Raw genomic sequence first — 12,998 nt, forward strand, 5'->3', positions numbered from 1 at the left:
TCAAGTGAACTTTGACCCCCCTGGATCTGCTGCCCTACACTGAGGAATAACAGCAGCAGTGAAAACAGTCTGTTTAATGTTTCTTATTTCAGCTAGATGACATTTTCTGATGATATGAGGGCCTGTGGATAAATGAGTGAAAGCTTGACAACATTTAGGAAAGGTAAGCAGTCATACAGACTAAAGTGTAAAGTCTGAATCATCAAAGGTGTGTGTGTGTGTGTGTGTGTGTGTGTGTGTGTGTGTGTGTGTGTGTGTGTGTCCGTTTCAATATCCATATTGTTTTCCTACAACTTATTTTGTGTCTTCCAGACCATGCAGAACATGTTCCAGGAGGGGCTGTACCATGTGTTTTTTAAGGAGACACCCCCAGCCCGCCCACTGACCCAGGTTACCGATCACAGGGATCTAATCAATGGCAGGATTCATCGTTGGTTTGGAACTGTGGTTAACACCAGACTTTTGGTCACTGGGGTGAGACGCTACTCTCTTGTGCTTGTCTAAATCATTGGTTAACACAGCTTTTAAGCCATTAAACTATTAAACTCTCTGTCTACTTTATCCCATGTGTTTTCCCTCAGGTGGTGCAGATCCTCAGTGCCTTAGCTTGCATCCTCACCACAATCACCCATGCATGTGTGAGCTACAACTGCTCCATCTCTATGACAACACCAGTGTGGTCAAGCCTATTTGTGAGTCCACATCTGCTCCGACTGATACACACATTAGACAGACAGAGGCAGGAAGTGAGAGTCAAACACTGGGTCTTAACTGTTTGTGTTGTTACAGTATGTGGCTGCTGGCTGTCTGGCAATGGAGGTTCAGAGAAAAGCTAATAAATTAAAGGTAAATACTTTGTGTAGTAATTTCAGTGTAACTTTGTTTCTGCTGACGACAACAGCTGCCTTGTTTAATTTTGCATTAATCATGAACAGATTATCACTCTGATGGGTCTGAACCTATTTAGTCTGCTGTTTGGCATCTCTGCTCTCCTGGCTAACAGCCTCAGGTCTACACAGCATGTTGCACTCAACACAAATCAACAGGTAATTCAACATCAACAACAAATTTCTAACCAAACAAACATAACATTCAGTTTTATTTAAGTTACTGAACGTGTATCCACAAATGCTCTCTCTGCTGTAAGTGAACTATCCTCCCTACTTTCTCCCCATTCTTCTAACCAGCGAATCGGCTCATACATTGCAAAGGGGAGCTCCATTGCATTTACTGTACAGTGTTTACTGGCGTCAGTCTACGTACTTTTCCTGTCATGGAGAGGCCTGCGTCGCTACAGTCCTCCCCATACTCAGAGCTACAACCGCCTCTCACAGGTATATATTGTAGGACAGGATGTACATAATAACCTGGGCATGACAGAAAGATTTGCTCCCTGTTAACTTGGTTGCTTTGGAAATTTCCAACTCAGTGGAATAGGGTACTTTTCTCAGGAAAACAGTTAAACTCTGTCAGCTGATTTGCTGAGATGATGACAGATGAAATGTTTCTGAGGAAGTTCACCAAGTACATTTCCAGTGAAATAAATCAGAGATACTAAATTAAAAACCACAATACTAAATCCAGATTATCACAGATTGTTGGATGGGGTCTGAGTGTTTTTTTGCTCTTGTCTGTGCAGGATCCAGATGAAACCAACGGGCCTCTACTGGAACAAGAACAGTTCAGCCTGTGAACACACTCCTGCTTGCACAGCGTTTTTGTAAACTCAGTTACTGTTGTTGATCAGCGTCTGTATGGTTGGTATGAACAGACTGTACAATCCTGATTGAGGAAATTGTTTTAAATGTTGTGAAATTCTATAATGCCACCTGACCGATGTGTCAGTATCACTTCTGCTTTGGGATTCCAAAAAACTTTTATGTGACTTTCCCGAACAAAGTGAAACAGCAAAGTTAAAACCTACTAAAATAAACAGCATGTTCAACAACAGATGGTGTATATAAAGCATACAGACTTTAAATACTAAATTATACAAAGTGTATGCATGTTTTCACAGCTGAGCAGTCTCATGATTTACATACTGTTTTGTGGTGAACACTAGAGGGCAGCACTGCCACTGTTTTGTCATGTTGCGCAGTTTGATCCACAAATGAACTTCTCTCTGTTCAGTGTTAGAATAGATGATGACATTGTTTCACATAAATTGCCAGATATAAGAAATCTGAATTAGTGAGAGTTATCTGCTGCACACCAAAGACAAGGTGCAGGTCAGGGTGATGATATACTGAAGAGAGGAAAACCGCACACTAAGCTGTAATGATTTAACTACCAATGTTTTGACCACACATTCTTTCTCACAGGAATTCACTGTTTGATTGATGATCACTAAGTGTAAATAAATGTTCTGTTTTACTAAGCTTGAATCGATGTCTTTAATTCTTCGACTGGTCTTAATTTCCACATTCAGACATTCACCTTGACCCCAACTTCACCCTCAACCTTCTAACCTTAACCCTATTCTTTCAATTTCTTTTGAAACATAAGATAAGATAAGATAAGATAAGATACACCTTTATTGATCCCACAGTTGAGAAATTCCAGTGTTACAGCAGGCAAGGAGAAAGAGTCAGATTAAAGATTTCAGTATTTAAAAACTTAAAAAACTAGGCATGCAAAACAAAGTACAAAAAAATACAAGAAAAAGCAATAAATAATATTAATAATGAGCAGTGGATAAAAAATAAGCAATGGATTAAAGTGAGCATATTTAGTGCAAAGTGAATATTCGTGGGGAGAAGGCAATGAACAACAAAAAAAACCCCAAAATGACCCAAAAAATTTGCAAGAAATTAGAAAAAAAAAGAGATAAAATTAAAAACAAGAAAATTTGTGAAAATAATTGAATAAATAAAAAAATAAAAAATAAAATAAAAAAGACAGAAAAAAGAAAGTTTAAAAAAAAATCAAGGAAATGACCTGGAAAACAATAATTCTGTAACATAATTTTGAATAAGTAATAATTATCATAAATATATCTCTTTTTTCCCTTTTTCTTCTTTTTCCACAGTTAAAAAAACCCAAACTCTAAATCTATTTTTTTTTTTTTCTTTGCAATTTGTTCGACTTTCTTACAAAGTTGCTCCTTTGTTAATTTTTTTCCCATGTCTTGGAAAGAAATCACACCAATTTGTTCGAGGTTCAAAGGTTTAAATACTTTGTCTGAAAGCACAAGAAAAGTAATCTCGCTCCAGGTTTCAAAGGGTTAAAACAAAAATATCATACTGTTGCAAAAATGTCCTCCCTGTTATGGTTTACTCAAACTGGTCCTCATAAAGGTACATGTCCACGAGTACACAGAGTTCAGGCACAGTGATGGGTGTGGTGTGTTTGAGTATTTAAATGATGGAGGATTTCATTAAGGATATAAAGCAAGGTCATACACCACTCCTATAGTGAGCACACACACACACACTCACGCACACAAACAGACTTGTGAGAGTGAAAAAAAATCACAGAGGAGCTAGTTTCTCACGGCATGTCTGGCTAACAGCTTCCAGCTGTTGCCTGGTTGGGAGAGCTGCTATGGGAACACACCGAGTACAAAGGGAAACATGGGATTCATTAGCAAATGGACACAGAAGGAGAATAGAAGAAAGCAGCATGGTGGGGTTGGGTGTCCTCACAGACACTGACAACTGATTCCTCTGATAGAAACCACTTTCTATGTGGTATAGTATGAAAACTACTGTTTGCATGTGTGTATTCGGTGTAGCTGGTGTTCCATGATACAAGCGTACATGTTCAGTTGTACAAACAATCCATTTGTTCAGATGTCTGCATCTCCTGCCAGTACACTAGAATGGTTCCATGCTGCATTTACACAAGATTGTTCAGTGTGATCAGAGGTAGCAGCCAACCACATGACAGAGTAGCCTGCAAATCAAAAGTGACAAAATGTCGAGGCAGGCTTTGTTTCACGAGTCTGCCTGGATGCATTAGTGCAGCTGTTTAATCTCGTGGTCTGCGGTTGGGTGATGAGTAATATCTTTTATCTTTGGAGTGTATCTTCCTTTGACTCCACAGGAAATCCTCCTTCTCCTGCTCCTGGAGCCCAGAGTGTGAGAGGGAAATGACTGAGGCCTGGATGTGATGACAAGAGAATGAGTGTGTCCGGAGGAAAGGAAGTGGTGACTACATGAGGGGATCCCCTTTGATAAGTCTGACTGATACTCTGACCCTTTCAGCAGGATGGCCTGGAGGGATTTGATCTGAGCCACCTGGGAGTGACTGGCTGAATAACTTCACATTTTTCATTTTAAAAAGGAAGAGAGGAGAAAACTAGAATTACTCCCGCGTGGTTGCATGCCTCCGTGAACCTGTGAAGTTGCAGTGGTTCCAGACTCATGTAGCCATGACAGTTGACAATGCTTCAGACATGAATGTTGCCGAAAAGAAGCTACAGGTTTTTAAACATAGATGTTTCACAAACATCTTCAATCTGGCAACAAAAGACCTGTACAATCAGCAGAGTTTCAAGGTGGGCACCCAAGGTTAGTGTCACCAATTCAGTATCTGACCCAATGCTTCCCCTTCTGTTCCTGAGTTATGACGCTGAATAATGGCCAGAAAAGTGTTTTATGCAGAACATTATCGCCCCTATTCGACAGTCATGGGCTTGGCATCTCCATTACAACCACTCCATTAATTTAACCCATGATGGCTTGTCGTAAGTGATGACGTTTAAAAGCAGCAGGCTGATCCACGCTAAAGTCCCGTTACTTTTGTTGCATGTGTTTTTCCACAGCAGGGTAGGTAAAAGAAGTTTACCTGTTGGAAGTGAGCTGTTTGGAGAGGTGCAGTAAGAGCCTGTTGTCTGCAGCTCTTCATCAGCATCTCACTGTGGCTGTTTCTGCTTTTACTCTTCCTCCCTGCTGAATTATTAGACTTGTCTTAATTGAAGAAAAGCTGCTAACAAAACTACTTCAGTAATAGCACATTTCATTTCCTATAGATTCTTCACAATAAAAGTCCCCCATGACTTTGTTATGGATAGACTTTTATTGTGAAGTAGTTTTCGAGCAGCAACTTCACACAACTTCTAATACGGCGGATAGCGAACATGTAACAGTAAAATAAAGCGGATATCTAAAGTAAAAACAGGATGCAGGAGAGAAACTATACTCCAAACCACAGAGATGCAGTTAGAAGCTACAACACTTGTTTAGGAGGGAGCAGAGGGGTTGACGGGGGTTGGCTGAGGTTGGCGAGACATCACTGCTACCTCCAAAGATGGTCCATCTCTGGCATAGCTTGGCATCTAAACTGAAAATGGAAACATGCATCGGCACAGCATGGCTTTACTCTGCGTGGCCAAGAGTGACAATGGAAAAATGGTATATGATGTCACAATGAAGTTGACCTTTGACCTTTTGGATATAAAATCATTACCTCATCATTATCTTCTCTTAGACATTTGTGTGAAATTTGTATTTTGTGAGGTCACAGTGACCTTTGACAACCAAATTCTAATCAGTTCATCACTGAGTCCAAGTAGACATTTGTGCCAAATTTGAAGAAAGGCCTTGTTGAGATATTGTGCTCACGAGAATGGGATGGATGGGCAACTCAAAAACGTAATACCTCGAGGCCAAACTGTCCCTGGCGTGCAGGTATTAAAAAACAAAACAACAGAAAAAAAACAAAAAACAAAAATAAAATCAGACAAAGGCATAATCTTGAGAACATTCATCAATAATTTATTTTCTTACTCTCAAGAGCCACCACTGCTTCTCATCTTGAAAATTCATCAATTTCCAACAACACAGTTTTGAAAAATGTAAAGTTACTATACAAATTTTTAATAGAAAAAAGAATAAATTAACTGTGGAATTCAGTTATCTTTTTTGGTTTTTTTTATCAATTCCACATTTTTTTTCTACAACACCTTTAATGTATTGTTACAGTTGAACAGAACTGATAAAATCAAGTTACATGCTCTATTGTCTGGTAGGGAAAGTGTTCTACTATTAAACTGTCTGTTAAAATAAGCTTCATTTTGCACATCTGGTAATTGAATCTATTGATAACAATGAAGATGTCTAGATCCTACGTGACAAAGCAGTAACTGGTCATTTTGTAGCACCTGAAAGGGTTGTTACAATGTCAGAACTAAAAAAAAAAACCCAAAAACAATACTGGTTCATATAAAATGGAACATTGTTAAAACAATGAATGTGAATGTTAAAAACCCCACAAAACCTTACAGTGCCCCTCCGTACATACAGGAAAAAGACTGATAAAAGAGTTAGTTTGTTTCTCTCGGAGTATTACAAAAACCTCATACGTTTCTATGGAGCACAGAAAATATGGTGTGTTTGGGGCTACAGAGGGAGGGGGGACGTCACACTTCTTCACATCGGGCTCAGAGGTCAGAGATTACCACAAGGTTAAGAAGATAGGACTTTCTGAGGGGGGCGAGGAAACACTATGGAGCAAAATGTGCTAATGTTAGCATATAGAAGTCAGATGCTGAATGTCTTTGGGGGTCTTTTTTGTCAGTGGATCTGCAGGGCATGCACGGGATTGTGTCTTTAGCACGCAAACAGTGGGCGAAGACTTCGAGTGAGCAAAGCAGGGTCAAACTTGCACTCTAACAGGTGACTTGAATATACTAGAGACCTATGAGATGGTAACCAGGGAGTGCTGGTTCCAATCCTGGGTAAAGACTGATCAAACGTGACCAGGCATGGAGGTGGGTAACTCTTGGAGAACCAACCATGCAGGGAGTGGCCTAAAACCTTCTTATTTAAATAGTAGTAAGTGACAAATTACAACAACTGGTGTCAGTGCATAAAGGAGACACAACACTATGAGGGACAGGGTGAGATGCGCACCATTCCTCCTCCACGTTACACCAATTATCCAGACGTAATGGTGCTTCAAGTCTGTAAATGTCTCTCTATCACTGAGGCGCCATAATCTTAGTAAAATCAACATTTGATTAATTCAGATTTGTGCAACAATGAAGTTTAAACATAAACTCTGGTTAGGGGAAGATGATTTCGATACAGCTATAACATGCAGAGTTCTACTTCCTTCTTACAAAACCAGATGTGCTTTTCTAACCCTGTTCTGAATATCGGATTGATTGGCATGTTTGAGAAAATACTTGTTTGTGTCACTTCTGGCTATGGCTTCTCTTCTGGCCCTGACAGCGGGGTATTGATTATTGTCGACCTGAAATTCGATGTCCGTGTACTTAATAAAAAGAGCACTGTCACGCGACGCATTATCAGTGGTTCTAGCTTCTCTACTTTCCCAATATGCACTTTGATACAACTCATTATTAAAATATTGAGAGTTGAAAATGGGAACACACTAATTGTAGGTCCAGTCCTCATAGACACTGTTAATGTTGTGCTTTTCAAAGTACATTTGAATAAAGAGAAAAGTTACAGAATGGCTATAATCTGTGGGGAGTTACTGTTTCTATCTTAAAGGAGTGGCTGAATTACAGTACAAATGTAAAGCACCAACAGGTTTGGCACTGATGAACTTGTACTCAGAGTTCACACTGTGTGTGTTCAGTCGGGCCGCTCCTGACACACGCTCCTGTGATGCTGAAGAGATGGACAGAAAGATGAGAAAGCACAGTGCTACAAAAAGGGGACTTACAGATACTCAGCATGGCAAGAACCGGTACACAGCCAAAGACCAACGTTGAAGTAGAGACACTTGTGATAAAAAAAGATGAGATTTACCACTGATTAGTCTCAATATCAAACACAAGTAACACCAACAGATGTCAACAGTCAGAAAACTTTCAGGGGTGAGAATGAAAAATGTGAAAAGATGGAAACCAATCGTCTTGTTTCTGTATCAAAATTACCGCCAAAGTCAAATGCCTTGACTTGATGTGGCCATGTTAACACCCCCGAATGACCCTCACCTGACCCCACCCCCACACTCTGGCTAAGCACTGATCACAATGTGGCCAAACATGTGGACAGAGACTTCCTAAAAATACCAAAGACGTTAAATAAACATGAATGAAGTCACTGAAATAAGCATAGATTAATGCCAAACCCAATAACCACAACTCCAAATTCTCCCTATGATGCACTAATGATCTTTTACTCCAAGCATCACAAGGCAGAGAACACGGCAAAATGCCCGCTTCAATTCACTCTGTAGATTCAAACCAGTTCGTATGCTTGTCCAATGTTTTGTTATTGCTATAGTCCTCATTGTAGAGTCCCGTGAACCATCCTGATATTGTCACTGTGAATTCACTCTCATACAGTTATCTGACAGTCACTTTTCTGCACGGGCACCAGCCCAGGGACCCTGGTGTGACCAGTCAATCCAGTAAGTTGTCTTTGGTTGTGGGTTAAACTGAGCAGGAGTTGAATTTGTCATCTAAATGTTTGTTAATCCAGATTTTTTTTTTAAAGTCTGTGTCATCTTCTCTTCTTATAAATATGCTGGGACAAATAAACAAAAAAGACAAACAACATTAATGGGAGTAATGGAATCCAACACAGTTCATTTGGGCCTGATAATGAGTTTTAAACTGGTGGCTCAAATCCAGCAGGTATCTTCTGATTGGGTGGCAGTGCACTGAAGTCAGTTAGGTCAGGGGACCAAAGATGAGATATGAAACCGATCCTTTCATGGCCGATGTTGCTTCTGTTGAGTTTGAGTTGTATGTTTGATATTTTTCTGTGCTCTCTTCCCATCGCTCCTTTTTTTCCTCCTTGCCCCATTGCTTGTGTGCTGAGGGTGAGTAAAGAACGGGCTCTGTGGTGCTGCAGGGCAACAGTTCAACAGCTGAGGTGGTGCTTCTCAGTCTGTCCTGTGAAATCTGCCCTTATCAGAGCCCAGAGAGTGTGTCCCTGTCCAGCTGAGCTGTGATAGAGGGGCATAATAAGAGAGGTGGTGAGATGGATGGAGGGCAGAATCTAGGGAGGAGGGAGGCTCATGTCCAGTCCGCCAGTCCGGTCAGGGCAGGGTTTTCGTAGGGCCTTAAGGATGAGGTTGTTGGTTGTCGATGGGTAGTAGTGGGGGACAGTGGAGAGGCAGTAGGAGAGGGCAATGGAACTTTTCTGGGCCCTTAAGAAAGGTCTCAGACCAGGGTTCCAGGTTTGGCCTTATCGTGTCCGTACCACTGCACATCTGCCAGCTCTGAACACAGGGGGCTGCTGAGGAAACAGCTGTCACTGAAAGACCTGCAGAGGAAGACAGAGACCAGGATGAGACTGATATCAGAGAGAAGCCTTTTATCTCAAACTGCAAGTATATCATTTAACATTTTTAAGGAGCAGTGTGTTGGATTCATAGGATTTAGAGGCATCTAGTGGTGAGGACTGCAGTTTGCAACCAGCTGAAACGTGTCCAATGTGCCGAATGTGAACTCGCGCTTTGGAATCCTTCAGTGTTCAAGTGTTCAGAGGGTTTTAACCATGTGTCAAATTATCCGCAGAGGTCTCCTTCTCTCCAAAACAAATGGACCAAGTAATTAAAACTGGCAAAAATACTGATTAAAGCAGTTTCACATAATAAATCAGTGTTTCTCCAACAGTGCTTGGCTTGTCGAAGACGGGCTGCTTGCCCAGCACCTGCTGATGTGTGTTTACCTTTTTTCTCTGATAACTTGAGATCTAGATGTTCAGGAGGTTTTTACGAGGAGTCAAATTATCTGCAGAGGTCTCTTTCTCTCCAAAACAAATGGACACGGTGATTTAAACCGGTAAAAACCCTGAAGCAGGGTTATGTTAAAAAAACTGATCATAGTGTTAGTTCAGGCAGGACACGATGTCAAGCTACATCAGCTGATCTCAAACAGCCCAATGAACTGATGCAGCAGCCAACTGATGAAAGATGGGGGGTCTTTGCTGCTGCTCTCCCTGCCTTAGGCTTTCCATGTAGGCGCATGGAAGGGCAGGGAGGTCTGCCTCTCTGTCTCAGGCTTCCCTCATGTACATGTGGAAGGGTAGACAGGTGTGCTCTCTCTGCCTTATGGCTTTCCATGTGGTGCGCATGGAAGAGGCTTTCTGGCCCGAGAAAAGGCAGAGGGGCCCCAGAACAGAGCCATACCGCCAAATATAATACTACAAATGGAAATAAAGTGTTCCTGACTGAAATCTGTTTTATGACAATGCTCGTTGCGGGGGGGCTGTGAATTATGGTGGTTGACACAAAAACGCAAATGTCTCTATCTAGATCCATTGTTTGGATTGTCGGTACTGGACTACTGCAGAGACATGGCGGTGCAACATGATGGACTCTGTGTGAGGACCTACTCCCTATGTAGATATAAATGTCTCATTCTAAGGGTGCTTTCAGACCTAGAGTTGTCTTGCTTTGGTCTGAATCAGGGACTAATTTTGTTACAAAGTTGCATAATTGCCAAGCGTTTGTTCTAGTTCTCACGGAAGTATTTGCAAGTGGACCAGATCAAATGCCTTGTGCGAGAAAGCTGCTCCTGATTGGTCAGGATTTCCATGCGTGAAAAATCCAGGAAGTTCACAAAACACTGAAGTAGAGTACACTTGCAAGATAAATGCAACACTTGATTTTAGCGCTGTTCATCGTCTACTATATTGCTTGCATTGTTCATTTTAGGCAAACCGTACATTTTGAAAACGAGGAACAGCTCCAACTAGAAAACAATGTTTTGATGCACTGAATGTGCCGAATGTGCATATTAAGGCAGTACAAGGGGAGGTGCACATTAATAATCCTCCAGGACTGTAACATGCTCATGTTTAACCCAAACAATGTGTCATGTGACTGCAGTTGGTTCAGGTCGAGGACTGAACACATTCTTATCACAAAAGAACAGCACCCGAGTTCGTTTGTAACCAGACCGAGACCACCTCTTCAAGAAGGTCTCGATTCGGTTGTTTTGGTGCGCACACAAGTGTGATTGCTGTGTTCACACCTTCCCAAATGACTGAACTGAACCAAACAGGGCAGGTGTGAAAGTACCCTAAGGTAACGAAAATACAATGATTCTCTTTTTCAGGTGATCATACACTAGAGAAAACATACATATAATAATATATTCCGGTTCTGCCAATATATCACTGTAAAGCCTATACACTGGACCTTTAATAGATACTATCATCTACATGGTTTCAAGTGTTTATTTGCTCTTGGGATTGTTTGTTAAAGAATGTCGTCTGTTACAACACATACAGCACATGGTTGATTATTTCTATTAGTAAATCCTGTAAGGAATTAGCCACAGTGTTGGTTTCAGACCACAAAGCAGAGCACATGCAGAGATCAGATACAGATACAGCCAAAGAAGAAGTACACAAAACAAATACCGCCACCATCAGAGAGCAAGAAATTGTCCACTTTCCCCATTGTCAGCCCCCAAGAGTTGATAATGAAAGTGACAAGTGAAGTCACATGGGTGCTTTATGCTTTTAGAAACATGTACAGACAGATTTCTATAAATAAAAGTCCGACTGTCACATTTCATTTCTTTTACTCATGCTTGTTTTCTCTCTGTTATGCTCCTGCTGTGTATTCCAAACAGTACACTGTAGGTTTAGACCACTGGGAGGCCGAGACCACAGACAGTACCTCTATGCATCAGAGCTGGGCTGAGGGGGAGACTGACAGACGTCCTCAGTAGGAGAGCTGTCTGCTGTGCCTCTAAACCAGGAGAGAGGACACACACACAAGGAAAGGAGGGTTAGTGCAGACAGAGAGAGACGAGGAAGAAATGACAAATATTAGGTAAAAAGAGTAATTTCCATGACGACAAGGTAATTGGAGGTGTGAAAGATGACAGGGGAAGAGTGAAGAGACAAGGAACAAAGATGCGGTGAGTGAAAAAAAAACACAAAGAGGAATGACATCATTGGAATATAATAAAGGTTTAAAAATAGATGTTAACCCCGGATCACATAATCATCCTCTAGGATTAGTTCAACGTGTAAAACAACATCAGCTGACAGGTACAACAGTCAAAGCTTGTGAAGATGTTAGAGTGAAGTTTGGAGAGAAAGCAGCTGAGTAGCCAGGATGCAGTTTGTCCTGAAATTAACAAAAGTCATATCTGGCTTCAAACACCTTGGTCTGCAGCAGTGTGTGTGTCTGATGATGTGTTTCTTACCCGCTCTGCCAGTTGAGGATGTGCTGTGGGCTACAGGGCGGTGTGGGTGTGGCTGCGTGTTCACTGGAGGGCGTCATACTCCTCTGGCTGTGAGGGGACGCAGCTATGGGGAAAACTGACAGTTAGTCCTGCTGATTGAGATACAACACATGCAGCGTGCTATAGAGAGAGAGACACACACAAGAAACAAACATACACAGAGACACGTGAACACACAGACACAAAGCAAACACACATAACAGAGGCTACAGCGAGGTGAGGGGCAAAGGAATGTGAACTATGCTCCACAAATGGGAGGTGAGGGGGTGTGGCCTCAGAGCCACTCACAACATTTGGCCTGGGGTCATGTTAGAGAAACGTAACATGTGAGAGACACACACACACACACACACACACAAGCCTCGTTGGCGCAGTAGGCAGCGCGTCAGTCTCATAATCTGAAGGTCGTGAGTTCGAGCCTCACACGGGGCAATGTGTTTTCATATTTCCATATTTGTCCACACATGTATGTGTACTTTAAAACTTAGAAGCACTGTGTAACTATAGACTTGTCAAACGCAGTCTTAGGTTGAACCCAAATGTCCACAATCCCACACACTGGCAGAGCAACCAGGCTACCTATGTAGATAATACATTATACATTACGTACATACATTACATAATTCATAGTAGGGCTATTCAATAACAAATTTAATTGGACCAGATTTAAAAGCAGGAAATGATGGGCCAGACTTTCTCAGCAGCCTATTTAAAACCTTTTTTAGCTTCTGGTATTGACACATTTAAAACCAATTCAAATGAATGCAGTGACAAAAATAGCAATATTTATTTTTCTATATTAATATATTTATCATTTGTTTCACTTTGAATATGAAAAAGATATTTTTGGTGACTAGTTTTATTCGTT

The 12,998-nt window shown here is 41.3% G+C and overlaps 2 protein-coding genes and 1 non-coding gene across 16 annotated transcripts in view; 2 read left to right on the forward strand and 1 right to left on the reverse strand.

Annotated features, from left to right (window-relative positions):
• The first annotated feature begins 16 nt into the window (after nucleotides 1-16).
• si:dkey-30c15.13 (uncharacterized protein LOC558731 homolog) lies at nucleotides 17-2,368 on the forward strand. Its single transcript, XM_049575200.1, has 7 exons — nucleotides 17-163; nucleotides 313-474; nucleotides 582-692; nucleotides 790-846; nucleotides 936-1,046; nucleotides 1,188-1,334; nucleotides 1,640-2,368. The coding sequence occupies exons 2-7, from the start codon at nucleotides 316-318 to the stop codon at nucleotides 1,691-1,693; spliced, it is 639 nt and encodes a 212-aa protein (XP_049431157.1). The 5' UTR covers nucleotides 17-163; nucleotides 313-315; the 3' UTR covers nucleotides 1,694-2,368.
• Nucleotides 2,369-5,696: 3,328 nt separating this feature from the next.
• frmd4a (FERM domain containing 4A) overlaps nucleotides 5,697-12,998 on the reverse strand; it is a 125,199-nt gene continuing 117,897 nt past the window's right edge. For 12 of the 14 annotated variants that reach the window (XM_049573775.1, XM_049573778.1, XM_049573776.1 and 9 more), the window contains 2 exons: nucleotides 12,092-12,194; nucleotides 5,697-9,188 (listed from right to left, as the gene is read on the reverse strand). In XM_049573775.1, the coding sequence (XP_049429732.1) occupies nucleotides 9,086-9,188; nucleotides 12,092-12,194 (206 nt within the window). In that variant the 3' untranslated portion in view covers nucleotides 5,697-9,085. Of the gene's footprint in view, nucleotides 9,189-11,556; nucleotides 11,629-12,091; nucleotides 12,195-12,998 lie in introns of all 14 variants that reach the window. The other 2 variants (XM_049573781.1, XM_049573771.1) reach the window with 1 other exon arrangement.
• On the forward strand, nucleotides 12,490-12,562 carry trnam-cau (transfer RNA methionine (anticodon CAU)). Its single transcript has one exon. It is a non-coding gene; the product is annotated as a tRNA-Met (tRNA).

This window comes from Epinephelus fuscoguttatus, linkage group LG4 (assembly GCF_011397635.1).
Source record: "Epinephelus fuscoguttatus linkage group LG4, E.fuscoguttatus.final_Chr_v1".
NCBI lineage: Eukaryota > Metazoa > Chordata > Actinopteri > Perciformes > Serranidae > Epinephelus > Epinephelus fuscoguttatus.